The sequence below is a fragment of the Opisthorchis viverrini genome (genome assembly GCF_000715545.1).
Source record: "Opisthorchis viverrini unplaced genomic scaffold opera_v5_31, whole genome shotgun sequence".
Taxonomy (NCBI): domain Eukaryota; kingdom Metazoa; phylum Platyhelminthes; class Trematoda; order Opisthorchiida; family Opisthorchiidae; genus Opisthorchis; species Opisthorchis viverrini.
Window position 1 is genome coordinate 1,718,609 of NW_008751688.1, and position 15,439 is coordinate 1,734,047.

The following is a 15,439-nucleotide window of genomic DNA, read 5'->3' on the forward strand; positions in this document are numbered from 1 at the left end:
GGAGATCACGAAACGCTTGGGTGCTGTCGGTGCTACTCGCCTTCCAGGATGGGGACCGCGTGATCCTCACTGTGCGTGGTTGGAGACATTACAAGATATGGCTGCCAACCGGTTCCAGTGGCATTCTTGTTGTCAGTTTCTGTCCAGATTGGCTGAGTGAATGTCTGGAGGTGTAGGCACCTCGGAATGATTGTGTAAGCTAGCACTACGATGATGATGATGATGATTATCATGAAGAAATCCGCTGCCAAGGTTATTAGCAACTCCGATAACCCACGACCGCTTTCGTCTTTCTTGGGGTTCATCAGGTAGGCGCGAACTCCGAGTTTTAGTCAACCTTATGTTCTCTCTGAACCCAAATTGCAGCAAGTTTGCAAACACATTTGCATAACAATTTGTTTTCCACGAGAGACTCACCTGAAACCCAGCTGAATTTGTCGTTCATGATATTCATCAACTGATTGTACTGAACAAAAGCTCCTTCATGTTCATTTGGTATGATATTCGAGATATCGCAGTATATTTACCTAGAAGAAGCTACTCAAGGTTGTTGAGTAGTTTCTTGCATGAAACTACACTCCTATGTCTCGATTGTTGTACCAACTGAAACATGAGTTAGCTGTTGTATAGCACATTCAGTTGGAGAATACCATAGACGAGAGACCTAGCTGGGTTTCAGGTGAGTTTCCTGGACGAGAAGTCGAACTTCAAGTTCATGAATTCCGTATGGGCATGTGATCAGGCGCACTATGATCAATTTATTTCCACATCTCACTAACTTTATTTCCTTTCAGAAGTGGCTGACGCTTTCGAATTTCCGTTCTCACTCGACACATCTTCCCGAAATGATAATGACATTCCATCGGTAGGTGTACTGAGCGATAACGTTAGAGCTATATAGTAAATGCTTTTAAGAATGAATTGTATTGACTAATATCAATCTGGATTTGTGTTTTTTACAGAGCTCGATAGAACTCCAATCTCTGTCAGAAAGTTCCGCCAGTGAGTGTAACCTTTTTCGTCGTAATTTTTACGGGGTATTTTGTAGCAGACTTGCAAATTTCACACTGTTTGAAAACTGATCAGGCTTGATTTGCTCACATCTTCACTCATTCCCTGTGGCGTCTTTGCACATCGATTTTGGCGTGTCAACGGAACGTACCTGGAAGTTCCCTTCCAAGTGTTTGGTTGATAATTAATACTAGTACTGATTGGGTGTCTGGATATGTTTGTGATAGACCCCCCTTTTCGTTCTCCAGTTTTGCATTTCTCATTGTACGGCGTTATTTAAGTAAATTGGCATTATTTGCACAGCATTTACGCACCAGTGTTCTCGCATTGATGTCGTCTGCGGTGACCCAGCGAGACAGCACCCATTCAGTCACGCAAGCTTAGCACTTGGGTGGCGCAACCGTACCAGTTTCCCGAGAAGATCTACGGACACGTTACCCTGAAGCGAATATATTTTTTGGATGGAATCAGTCCCTAATTGAGGTTCCGTGGTTTGGTATACTCCGTGACACGAGCTACTCACTAGGGTGCTCGTGTTTCGTATTCATTTCCGATTTAAACAGTTTGTACTATTTCACCCCTGCGGTTTTCTTCGGGTTGCATGCCGACCACCTACAAAAAGGTTCCCATAGCTAGTTGATATGAGCTTACGAATGTCTGGGTTTGGTGTGTCGGTTGACCAGTGCTCCTGGCCGGTCTTAGTTTTCGTCGACCGCGTTAGTAGCGATTTCTACGATTCATGGTCAGCCTCGAGTTGGCTTGTGTCATTTCCCGAGTAGTTGCTTTGTGTGCCTGCACTCAAATGAGCATTTCCGAGTTTGTTGGTAATGTGTTGGAATGTTGGTAGCTCGGGTGTATTGGTTGGTAATTGATCGGGTGGCTGTTGATCTGTCCGCCGAGCTTGGCAATCGATTTGCAAACGTTTCGTCACCATTCGAGGAGACACCTTCAGTGCGCTCTTGGTTGGGTAGTTCTTCTCTTCGTGCCTGCGTTTATATAGTCTACAAAGAGCAGCCTTTGCGCTGTAACCTGGATTCTGATTGGCCCGTTCTTGATCTGTATTGCGTCGTGGTCGGATTCTCTGTTGGTTTGTGGCGTGCCTCCTATTTTTAGTAGCTTGCTGTTCTATTGATTTCTTCTTTGAGTCCTTGTTCGGCCTCGGGTTCCCGGATTTGTGTACGAATACGGCGTTCCCATCCCTTTTTTTCCATAACTGAGGGATTCGGTGATATATCCATCCTTTTTCAGTGGACAACCGGTGCCCTTTCATACCCAAATGAGTATTGGTCAACCGTCAACCAGTTTCGAAGCGCCAAGTAGAGTTCATGTTACCCCGGGTACTTCAATTTCAAAACATTTTATTGCAGACCACGGGGACGTTTGGAGATTACTTAGGTTTCCAAGCCGCCTAAGCTTACATCTGTAGGGCAGGACAGATCGGTACCCCTAACCCGTTGATTGCAATTATGACATGCGATTGACCAGTATTGCTTATTGGTTCGTTTTTCAATGCATGTCTTGGCTTTTTGAACAGAAGACCGAGAATTCTTGTATCCAGTCACGTATTGCTCCTACGGGTTGGGCGTCAATACCTTGCCGATCGCTGTGGGCTGCCTGCTAAGCCCTTTTGATGACACTATTCTCATAGAACCGTTGCTTGCAAAAGTTAGGGGATTGTCTTAGATTTTCTTATTCTGGTAATATATCTGGATAAAATTATTGACTTTGTACAGTGGTTCTCAAGAGCTTTTCTAACTTGTCAGGACCAGGACAATCCGCCTCTTGCGAGATCTGTAAAAAGTGTTTTCCTGGGCAGGCAAGTCTACGAGTTCACAATGAATCTATGCATCTCGGTAAGTATGACTGATTTTAATAACCCTCAATTGTTATTCACGATTATATCTTGTCCAAGTTTACATTGGAGCTTCAGTTGCGCATCCTTTGATTACGAAAATGGGTGTCCGTTAGCCATTTAGTCGTCTGACAGTCAGTCTTCACTGTATTCACTCCAGCCGGCGTTTGCAATTTTGGCATGATTTAGATATTCGTATTTGGAAGATCGGTGGTTGCAGCCCGGTGAACATTCTCTTTATGCTTTTATCTTCACATAGGCAACAAAAACCCACAGTGCACAATATGTTTGAAAAAATTCTCCACCCTATCCTACTTGCGAATGCATATCGCAACTGTCCACGAAGGTGAGTTACTTCGTTGTACATAGGCTTTGTTTTCCGTTGGAAGTATTCTGAAATCGCCGCTTACTTTTGAAACTATTACCCAAACTCTGAAGGATTTTCAGTGATTCAACGTAGGTAGCTCCAAGTTATTTTGTAGGTCTCATGGGGACATCAGGTCAAAGAGTTTGAGGTACGTCGAATGGGTTTCGGGAGGAATACCTCCCCCATGTAGATGAACTACTGAATTTGTCGGTTGCGCTTGTTATTCCACGTAACCCTTATTACAAACTGCAGTTCACTTCAAAGAATCCTTTTTGTCCGGTCATGAGTAAAACGAAAGCGACCCCTGGATGTTCACTGTACGATTTGTAGGCAGATTTTAGTGGTACGGACAAGGAAGTTGTTTTGTTGGCTGTTAGCACCGACGAGGACCCTTGGATGAGATACATTGTCCGCTAATAATACCGCAAAACGGCTAATCGCACGAACAATGGTATTCTCGCATCAAATTGGATGCGTAATCATCCCGGTTTACCCTATGTGAGAGCAGCAGCTCGATCCAACGTCAACGACGTGGTTGGGTTATTGCCTGGCTATCTCGCCTTCATTCCTCCTATCCTCGATAGTTGGGACTGCATTGGCTGTAACCAACGTACCTTCGGTGTATGGTTTGTGGTTCAAAACTGAGAGCGCGTCGTGAATAAACCCGTGACTATCCAATTCTTGCTGGGTTTCTGGTAATGGCTACTCTGGTATGTATGACGTGCTGGGATAACACAGCCGCCAAAGTGGTGCGCGTACTAATCATCATCAGTGGTAGCAACATCAGTGTCTCACTGCCGTACAGCCACGTTAATTTATTTCAAAGAACTTCCCCTCAGTCCAATTGCTTACCCTACATATACTCGTGCGTGCCTACCACTTAAGGTATTTTTCCGATCGTTAGGCGACCATGTTTACCGCAGTCCACCGCTTACTTTCATCGGAAGGCGCACCCACACAGACCTATCTATCCCAAATCCGTGCGCGAATATGCCCCACACCTTTGCACAACTGGCAAGTTGGTCAGTAGTCAAATCGCGGAAGTCTCATTGTTGGTTGTTATATGTGATCACTGATGTCTCTTGGATAAACCGTGATGTGTAATTCGCCAAAACTGGGATCTGATTTGCTCAACTGCACGCTTGCGTGACCCTGCTCTTTTTGTCTCCCATTCCAGGCGTTAAAGCCCATTCTTGCTCCATATGTGACAAAAGCTACACTCAGAAGCATTCACTCAAGAAACATCAAATCACTGCCCACCCAGGTAGGTATTTTTGCATATTTCTTGTTTAGTTGACTACTGTCGACTTAGTTTCTTCGCTATCGCACGATGCATCCCTGACTAACGGTGACCCAAGTGTGAGCAAAGACGCTTTGGTAGCATGCATGCAGTTCGCTCATTTCATTGACCCAAGTACGGCACCGATGGACAAGTTGTATCCATCAACACGTAAATCGTATATATTATTGTTTAGTAACAGTGTATGTGTGTGGAACTAAAACGTGATCTGCATAATGGTGTTATGTTTACGAAGAACTTTTGACACTAGTCGGTTTGGTTGTAGTTCGTTGCTCTGCTGGTCAACTTATCCCATTTAGTGCTCTTACAGCAGTCTGATCGTGAGCTGATCCATATGATTTAACCTGATTTATTATGTACAGATTATTTTATCTCCATGGAAGACGCATCACCGTCCCACGGACCTCAAAATCGAAGAACTCCGCATACTGTCACCGCGGCCTGTGCCTTTCCTCAAACCAAGCGGAAATCACTGCTTGAATCTCCTCCACAGACACGTACAATGCTGTCAGCCTCTTGCGAGGACTTTACTGTAAGTTACCTGTGTGGATATGGCTCTTTGAATCACTCTATGGCGCCTCTAAAATGCCAGCAAATTCCGTCTCTTTAAAGCAGTTGCAATAAGGAGATGATAGCGCTCAGAAAAGTTAGTTGTTCGTGAGTATTACTCTTTCATTCTCTCTGGAGTAGGCACCACAAACCTCCTAATATCCAAGGAGCCAGTATGTGATTGATTGAATCGCGGGCCGGCGATATTGTTTATATTTCTCTACAGTTTGCTTTCTTACAACTGTTACGTTTTCTTCTAAAAAGGTGCTAGTAACTCCGCATAATTAACGCTAATCAAGGTTCACCAGCAAGGATTGTTCCTCCGCAGAAATTAACCTCGTGTTGATTGAAATCATGGACAGCTGTCACATATTGCCTTGGAAACGTTTATACTTGTAACCCATCTCTAATCCAGTGGTTCATATTCTCTTATTTGCGCATATTTTTTTCTGCCGTTTATTGTTCAACTCTATCAGCTATAAATCATGTACCATTGGTACATTGGTTCCAGCTGCTACAGTTTTGATCACCGGAAAACGGAAGAGTGTGGAACATATAGGAAAGCATTGGAGGTGATGGCATGTTCAGTTAGTTCGGAAATTTGGTAGCGACGGATTGAAGGCGATAGCTTTGATGCACGAGCGCCATCGACTACGCGATTGGACCGTTTCTGCCAGTGTCATTGACCATTAATGATTTAAGTTCCAGGGTCCCCATCCAGGGAGGCGGCATTTGTCGACCTGTTTCAGTTTACTGGTTAATGTTTTCATACTTCGTTGCCAAGTCATACACTGTTCACCCCTCGGTCGCCTCCACTCATCATGGGTCTAGGCGAAACGAGCTCTGTGAGGCAGACAGTCTTCTGCCATGCGGAGTACATGCCCTAACCAGTGTAATCTATGAAGCGTGAATAATTCATCTATCGCCCGCGAGTCCATTCTTCCTAGTACCATCTAGCGTACTTCACCATTACTAATCCCGATGTACTCATCAGACCGGGCCACATGTTTCAGAGACGTCGGTGTTCAAGTAGTGATCTCTGCACGTAAAGACCACGTTTCTGATAAGTAAAATAATATGGATCGAACCGCCACAGTGTAAACTCTGTCTGTCCTTGACAGACAAACTGACGTCACGTCGGCACCATAGGTGTCGGAGGTTGGCAAAAGCTGCCTTGGCCTTTCCGATTCAAGGATTAGTCACATCTCCGGCCAGCTCACCTGTACAATTGTCCAGACATAAAAGTTTATCTATCGTGTCCACTGGCTCGTCTGCAATCATGAGGTCTGGGCTTGATTTAACCTCTTTCTTGTAGCAGCACTTGACACTTTGCAGGTGCGAAGTGCATGTTAAACTGTACGACAGAGTTATTTAGGTTACTTAAAATCGTTTGAATTTGTGAGGAGTTTGAACCAAGGAGAGCAGTATCGTCTGCATACTCAATACCTATGAGCGAACATCCAGGGAGCATCCGAGTTCCGAGATTTCAGGGTCAGACGGAGAAATAGCAAGCAGCACATCATTAACAAAGTTGAACAGGAAAGTCTAGAGAGAGGACAGCCTTGTCTTACACCATTGGACGTGCTGAACTCAAGCGAAAGCTTAGCGTAAACTCGTACGTGCCCACAGGAGTTCACCATCATCATCATGGTTGTATGTCAGGAGTTCGCATACAGAGTCCTAAGGGGTATAAATTTGGAAGGGATATCTTTGACCACCAGGTACTGCCACAGTTTCTGACCGTCGACAGAGTCAATATCAGCTTTCAGATCAAGAAAATCTGTCACCGTGAGACGTATGAAGGAGTGGCGGTGTTCAAGAACATCTAAAAGTAAAGATATGGTCGATACATCCTCGAACAGGGCGAAGTCCAGCTTGGTTCTCTTAAATCTGTCTCCCCGATAGTCCATTAACCTCACAAAATAATTCCAGATAGCAGTTTAGATGCAACAGATACCAGGCGGATACCACGATAGTTTTCGTGTACCGTTCTTGCGCCTTTTTTGAAATATGGGCTGACGGTCAAGGGACTCCATTCGGTTGACAATCTGTTTTCGTTCGAAATCTGCAGTATGGTTATCAGACTGCCAGGACCTCGTCACCTTTGAAGTGTGTGGAGTGCAGACCATCTGGATTGGGTGCCTTGTTTTACTTGAGGATTGATATCTCGCTGGATTGCGGTTGCTGAAGGGACGTGTTTATCAAGCTACAATACGGTTTGTTTTGTTGTATGGCTGTGAGACTTGGCCTATTCGAGCAGCGGAACTGAGACGTCTTCAGGTGTTCGACGATCGTTGTCTCAGAACCATACCTCGTGTGAGTTGGTGTCGGCGAATCCGTAACGAGGCAGTTAGAAAGCGCGTTTTCGGTTGTGTAACGGGTACTTCCATTGAAGAATGTGTCCAGCACCAGAAGCTGCGTTGGTTGGGACATGTGTTACGTATGCCGAGTCATCGTTCGCCGAAGAGAGTATTGTTATCCATGCCCAATTCGGAGTGGCGTAATCAGAGAGGTGGCCAACCCTTGACTTTGCAGAGGAGTATGAAGGAGATCACGAAACGCTTGGGTGCTGTCGGTGCTACTCGCCTTCCAGGATGGGGACCGCGTGATCCTCACTGTGCGTGGTTGGAGACATTACAAGATATGGCTGCCAACCGATGTCAGTGGCATTCTTGTTGTCAGTTTCTGTCCAGATTGGCTGAGTGAATGTCTGGAGGTGTAGGCACCTCGGAATGATTGTGTTAAGCTAGCACTAAGTCCCTTCCCTGTCCACCTTTACTCTTTTCTTTACAATAAGGCTTTCAAATAAATGATGGTTGTGCAGCAGTGAAAATCAGTGTTGAACACTGATGTCATGCTGTCGATGACGATGTGGTTGCTGATGGTGGGCCCGTGTCAATGTTCCATTAGGACCCGCTTGATCCTTCTGGTGGTTATGTTGAAGGAGACCAGCTGAACTGCTGTTTGCAGTGTTCAGCCTATCGCTCAAGACGACGATTGAGGAAGTGACATGATGTCGAGCCTTTCCAAATATTGTTTCACTGAAACCTGGTTTCTTTTGACCGGTTGGTCGAATCAGTTTAAACAGGACGCGGCTCTTGCCTGCAGCGGAAGACTTCTCGATCTCTTTGGCTTTCGAAATCCACCAGCGGTCTCTTTACTGCGGATAGTCTTACTTTTCTCCCAACTTCAGCTGTCTCCCTTATGGTTGCCGCAGCATTGATCCGTTTCAAAATGAAAACACCCTTTTGCATTGACCCATCGCCTAGTTTTTATACCATCCGTCAACTTCGAATGGCCTCTAAGCTTTGAATTGCTAAGCGCGATGTAGTCACATTTAGGTTAAGAATAGTACCCCATCTCACCGATTGTCGTCACTGTTGTTAAAACTGGTTATGTCGATACTCGCTTCACTGTCGAAAATCCCCTATAGTTCCCGCATTGATGCACCTTATTGATCTCTGTTGCCTGCCTGTATGTTGGTGTATACTACTGCTACTACTACCAGTATTTGCTGAGCTATTTAGTGACAGACAACGGGGTTGTGGGCGCCAATTGACCGATTTTACTCAGAACGCATAAGATACATTGGCTAGTCCCTTGTCGGACTGGATAGGAGTCGTTTCTCGGGGGGAGGGCAGTTTCAGTGGTAAGGAGCAAAAACTTTGATCGTGTTTGAACGAGAGTTATGATTGATTGTACAGCATTGAAGCATCAGTGGCAACACTGATGTTGCTGTCCTTGATGATGATGATGGCATGATTGATACCGCGTATTGTCTACGAGATCTTCAGTACAGAAATGAATCACGTGCACATGGTTGAAAGTTCTCTTTGGATGTGAAGCCTGTCCCACCGACCTCTCCACTATTTTTATCATTCTCACATTATTGTTGCTTGGATCCTAATCGACTGATGGCCGAAAGTAAAACTTGATACCGTATTCGGCATATATCTAGAGCAACAGTTCTCATGAAACACGCGACAAGCAGCTTGATGTGTCCCCACAGAGCCAGAATTTCCCACAACTCCGAAGCTGCTGATTCAGAGTCTTCAGTTCATTTAAGTACATCGGTACTTCGGAGAACATGGCCTGCTACGCTTGTCCAGTCTTCCTCGCAAGGAAACTAAACATACGGGTTCACAGTTTCCCGTAATTTGACGATTCCGTATAATATAGAGATAATTTCCCGGGTCATGCTACAAATTGTCACCGAGGCGAATATCTGATTTGTCATTCAGTGCAAACACACGGGTTCTGTGCCGTCCTTCAGCGGATGAACGTACGAAATACAGATCTCTCTCCTTAAATCTATCACCTTTAGTTCTCTCATAGCAAGGAGTTTACGATCGAGATACCATTCGGGACGCTAGGGTTGTTTGCTGTAGACGGATTAACATTACTGCTGAACCAAATTTCGGTACATGTAACTGTTTTCCTAGGGAAGTCTCCTTTCGGAGGACTGCAGAAAATTAGCCTTGACTCCACGGTGCCACCACTTGAGTGCACCTCTGCTCCACGGGTCTCACTTCGCATATTGAAGTTCAACCCAAGTGGGGAGGGGGGCAGTGGTTCCAACATTTGAAGCTTGGTGTGTGCGTCCTTGGGCCGAACGCATTTTCGTACACAGCCACGAGTGCTACCTTATCTGTTAATAGCACCATTATTATTGTGGGTGTTGGATTGTATGCATCAGATTAAGACCTATTAAGCCTCCTTTAGAATATGAGTCCCAGTACATATCCTCATTTCTGCTTGTTTCAGGTTGGAACGCCGTCGTCGAATGAGGCTTGAGACCTCGGCAGCAAAGCATTTACTCAGGTTAGTACTTAATACTTAGCTGGAATCTAGGAAAGTAGTAACCTTCGCTGGTATAATTTTCTGCTAAGGGTTAAAAAGTAGTGTCATGGCCGTCCAAATAGTTGATTTTTCAAATTGCTGTTTACTGTGTTTCGAGCTTCCCGTCCACTATCATTGATACAGCGCGATGGTCCGCGGCGCTTGAATAGACTGACACTTCTCTGTGCTCCCATAACTGCCCACCCCTCTGTACACCTCTTGTATGTTGGCCTCTGTTGTAACACCGCTGTTGCAAGCAGAGCAGTAATGGGAAAGTTCCCCGGTTGACTGATAGAGTGGTACTGGTTGTTGATCCGTTCGCCGAGCTTAGCAATTAATTAACTGTCGTCACCAACCCAGAAGACATCATCAATGCGCACTCATGGTGCCGAAAGGTTTGCAAGCTAATTGCCAAGCTCGGTGAACAGATCGACAACCAATAAACACACCTGAGCTACCAACATTTCGACAGATTAGGTGATGGACCTGTGTTTTCTCCATACCTAAAGGAGCGCTGAAATCAGACCTAAGAAGCCAAGCGTTTTGGCGGTGAACGGTCAAATGAAACACATTGCACACGAAATTAAATGCACCAGACCTGCTGTACATTCTGCTCATGTAGTTATAAATTCGGTAGCAGACAAATTGTTTTATTTAGTATCTTAACTTCCTCTGCAGAGTAGAACATTTTTGTGCTGCCTCTGATCCCACTGTTTTCTTTCTTTCAGGTATCTGGATCATTGATCACAAACTTAGAACTTTCTAAAGCTTTTAAATGTTTTTACACCGATCTTTGCTGGCATTCGGTACTTGTGTATACCTCCCGATTTATTGGAATGCATTACAGTCATGGTGTCTACCTCAGCCACTTCGTAGGGTCTCGGAAAATGGACTATTGTATTTTTGCTCTTCTACCTTTACTGATGAATAGGTTTAACATCGTATGAACCCGATCTCAAATGACTCTTGTTCTCTAATCTATCGTTTTTACCACTGAAATTTTCTTATTATGATTTTCATCGACCACAAGAGATCTGACATCCAAACTATACCCAGTGTATTTATGAGGCACTATCCGATCGGTTCTGACGTTTCGCTTTTTACTGTACGATCTCGTCTGTACTTCATCTGAACAATACACTTTGGTCGCAGTTGACTTGTTGGTAACCATCTTCGTTGTAACCCTAGATGTTTCGCGATTGTAATTTTTTCACATGTTGACGTAGCCACCAGCATCTAGCTAGACGACTTACCCACGAAAGGGTTTGCCTTTTAGACATTGGAGCTAGCGTTTACTTTCCAAAACCCCTAAGTGTTAGACTGGCCACATTTTACGACACTGGTTTGTTGTGGCGACTAGAGTGGTCTTTGGGATCCACGTAAGGCTACCCATTTTTCCTTGAGCATTCAAACTTTTGTGTACGGGCATATGCAGTTTGGGAACAATGTGGTCAAGCCCCGAGCATCAATGTAAATAAGTGCATTATTGAGGGAGCTAACATGCACTAGTAATAGCATATCAGACCGCCCGCGCGTTATTCAATGGGGTCGAAATACTGGTAAAACCAGTCTGATGCTGCTCAAAAAGCAGCCGCATTTGCAAGGAGACAGAACGCTTTACTCCCTATGTCCTCAGGCCAGGCCGGCCCCGTTCAGCCGAGTGGGTCAGATCATGGCTTCTGGAAGGGTCCTCAAAAGAGCCCTAGTAATCATTGCCTCCCGGTTCAGACGTTCGAGTCAGACACCAAGGGCAATGTCTCGAAACAAAGCGTACATCTTCCCATCCTTGTGAGTCAGGCTTCTGAGTCAAGTGCCCAAGGTGGAATGCTTCGACTAAACTCCGTTCGGCTTGAGTATTATCACTGAGAATTATAATCCACCCTTCCAGCTCAGCTCACTGCACCCCCCTCCACATCCCCGTCCCACCCAGTGAATGATGCAGTGCCGTTGCCAACCTGTCTGTCTGTCAGTCTCAGCCATTGTTCTGTATCTAAACCTTTGCCCAGAAAAATAAACCAAAACAATACCTCACGTCGCAGCCTCTGATAGCCGTACACTATATCAAATTAGCCATAGTCATCTCTCGCTGAAGCCCTGCTTTCCCTCTCTGTTGATGTTTGTTGTGTTTCCAAAACACGCATACCCCACTTTGTGCACCTCAAGCCGGTTAGGACGAGCTCAGATGTTCCACATTTTACCGCCTCAGGTATTCTGTGATCCTGGCTCAGTGACTTGTGGTACCTAAAATGTGGGACTTGCATTCAGCCACAAGGCTGAAAGTGCCTCACTGGACTGGATCCCAGTAAACAGTCTTCTTTGCGCTGTGAGTTGTCTAACTCGTTTAAGATCAATGCAAATCGATGCGGTAAATTGCGTTTATTTTTCACATCAGCATACGCCCCAACACTGCAGTTCTGAGACTAAGGAGGACGGGTTTTGTCAATATCTGTCACGACTGATCCAGCCAGCAAGAAAAACGGATAGAATAATCTTGGCGGGTGATATGAATGCCGGAGGTGGACGACGGAGTCCGGAGGAAGCACAGTTAGGTGGCTGATTTATAATCGATGCTCAGTTAGCCTTGACTCCACGGTGCCACCACTTGAGTGCACCTCTGCTCCACGGGTCTCACTTCGCATATTGAAGTTCAACCCAAGTGGGGAGGGGGGCAGTGGTTCCAACATTTGAAGCTTGGTGTGTGCGTCCTTGGGCCGAACGCATTTTCGTACACAGCCACGAGTGCTACCTTATCTGTTAATAGCACCATTATTATTGTGGGTGTTGGATTGTATGCATCAGATTAAGACCTATTAAGCCTCCTTTAGAATATGAGTCCCAGTACATATCCTCATTTCTGCTTGTTTCAGGTTGGAACGCCGTCGTCGAATGAGGCTTGAGACCTCGGCAGCAAAGCATTTACTCAGGTTAGTACTTAATACTTAGCTGGAATCTAGGAAAGTAGTAACCTTCGCTGGTATAATTTTCTGCTAAGAGTTAAAAAGTAGTGTCATGGCCGTCCAAATAGTTGATTTTTCAAATTGCTGTTTACTGTGTTTCGAGCTTCCCGTCCACTATCATTGATACAGCGCGATGGTCCGCGGCGCTTGAATAGACTGACACTTCTCTGTGCTCCCATAACTGCCCACCCCTCTGTACACCTCTTGTATGTTGGCCTCTGTTGTAACACCGCTGTTGCAAGCAGAGCAGTAATGGGAAAGTTCCCCGGTTGACTGATAGAGTGGTACTGGTTGTTGATCCGTTCGCCGAGCTTAGCAATTAATTAACTGTCGTCACCAACCCAGAAGACATCATCAATGCGCACTCATGGTGCCGAAAGGTTTGCAAGCTAATTGCCAAGCTCGGTGAACAGATCGACAACCAATAAACACACCTGAGCTACCAACATTTCGACAGATTAGGTGATGGACCTGTGTTTTCTCCATACCTAAAGGAGCGCTGAAATCAGACCTAAGAAGCCAAGCGTTTTGGCGGTGAACGGTCAAATGAAACACATTGCACACGAAATTAAATGCACCAGACCTGCTGTACATTCTGCTCATGTAGTTATAAATTCGGTAGCAGACAAATTGTTTTATTTAGTATCTTAACTTCCTCTGCAGAGTAGAACATTTTTGTGCTGCCTCTGATCCCACTGTTTTCTTTCTTTCAGGTATCTGGATCATTGATCACAAACTTAGAACTTTCTAAAGCTTTTAAATGTTTTTACACCGATCTTTGCTGGCATTCGGTACTTGTGTATACCTCCCGATTTATTGGAATGCATTACAGTCATGGTGTCTACCTCAGCCACTTCGTAGGGTCTCGGAAAATGGACTATTGTATTTTTGCTCTTCTACCTTTACTGATGAATAGGTTTAACATCGTATGAACCCGATCTCAAATGACTCTTGTTCTCTAATCTATCGTTTTTACCACTGAAATTTTCTTATTATGATTTTCATCGACCACAAGAGATCTGACATCCAAACTATACCCAGTGTATTTATGAGGCACTATCCGATCGGTTCTGACGTTTCGCTTTTTACTGTACGATCTCGTCTGTACTTCATCTGAACAATACACTTTGGTCGCAGTTGACTTGTTGGTAACCATCTTCGTTGTAACCCTAGATGTTTCGCGATTGTAATTTTTTCACATGTTGACGTAGCCACCAGCATCTAGCTAGACGACTTACCCACGAAAGGGTTTGCCTTTTAGACATTGGAGCTAGCGTTTACTTTCCAAAACCCCTAAGTGTTAGACTGGCCACATTTTACGACACTGGTTTGTTGTGGCGACTAGAGTGGTCTTTGGGATCCACGTAAGGCTACCCATTTTTCCTTGAGCATTCAAACTTTTGTGTACGGGCATATGCAGTTTGGGAACAATGTGGTCAAGCCCCGAGCATCAATGTAAATAAGTGCATTATTGAGGGAGCTAACATGCACTAGTAATAGCATATCAGACCGCCCGCGCGTTATTCAATGGGGTCGAAATACTGGTAAAACCAGTCTGATGCTGCTCAAAAAGCAGCCGCATTTGCAAGGAGACAGAACGCTTTACTCCCTATGTCCTCAGGCCAGGCCGGCCCCGTTCAGCCGAGTGGGTCAGATCATGGCTTCTGGAAGGGTCCTCAAAAGAGCCCTAGTAATCATTGCCTCCCGGTTCAGACGTTCGAGTCAGACACCAAGGGCAATGTCTCGAAACAAAGCGTACATCTTCCCATCCTTGTGAGTCAGGCTTCTGAGTCAAGTGCCCAAGGTGGAATGCTTCGACTAAACTCCGTTCGGCTTGAGTATTATCACTGAGAATTATAATCCACCCTTCCAGCTCAGCTCACTGCACCCCCCTCCACATCCCCGTCCCACCCAGTGAATGATGCAGTGCCGTTGCCAACCTGTCTGTCTGTCAGTCTCAGCCATTGTTCTGTATCTAAACCTTTGCCCAGAAAAATAAACCAAAACAATACCTCACGTCGCAGCCTCTGATAGCCGTACACTATATCAAATTAGCCATAGTCATCTCTCGCTGAAGCCCTGCTTTCCCTCTCTGTTGATGTTTGTTGTGTTTCCAAAACACGCATACCCCACTTTGTGCACCTCAAGCCGGTTAGGACGAGCTCAGATGTTCCACATTTTACCGCCTCAGGTATTCTGTGATCCTGGCTCAGTGACTTGTGGTACCTAAAATGTGGGACTTGCATTCAGCCACAAGGCTGAAAGTGCCTCACTGGACTGGATCCCAGTAAACAGTCTTCTTTGCGCTGTGAGTTGTCTAACTCGTTTAAGATCAATGCAAATCGATGCGGTAAATTGCGTTTATTTTTCACATCAGCATACGCCCCAACACTGCAGTTCTGAGACTAAGGAGGACGGGTTTTGTCAATATCTGTCACGACTGATCCAGCCAGCAAGAAAAACGGATAGAATAATCTTGGCGGGTGATATGAATGCCGGAGGTGGACGACGGAGTCCGGAGGAAGCACAGTTAGGTGGCTGATTTATAATCGATGCTCAGCGAA

At 45.3% G+C, this 15,439-nt stretch overlaps 1 protein-coding gene across 1 annotated transcript in view; it reads left to right on the forward strand.

Annotated features, from left to right (window-relative positions):
• Nucleotides 1-15,417, forward strand: part of T265_02581 (hypothetical protein) — a gene marked incomplete at both ends in the record, with an annotated part of 25,801 nt that extends 10,384 nt beyond the window's left edge. Inside the window, 9 exons of the mRNA XM_009166860.1 lie at nucleotides 795-865; nucleotides 963-1,002; nucleotides 2,775-2,864; nucleotides 3,123-3,209; nucleotides 4,408-4,494; nucleotides 4,893-4,973; nucleotides 5,024-5,062; nucleotides 14,900-15,087; nucleotides 15,133-15,417. Coding sequence (XP_009165124.1) covers nucleotides 795-865; nucleotides 963-1,002; nucleotides 2,775-2,864; nucleotides 3,123-3,209; nucleotides 4,408-4,494; nucleotides 4,893-4,973; nucleotides 5,024-5,062; nucleotides 14,900-15,087; nucleotides 15,133-15,417 — 968 coding nt within the window. The remainder of the gene's footprint in view (nucleotides 1-794; nucleotides 866-962; nucleotides 1,003-2,774; nucleotides 2,865-3,122; nucleotides 3,210-4,407; nucleotides 4,495-4,892; nucleotides 4,974-5,023; nucleotides 5,063-14,899; nucleotides 15,088-15,132) is intronic.
• Nucleotides 15,418-15,439: the final 22 nt, after the last annotated feature.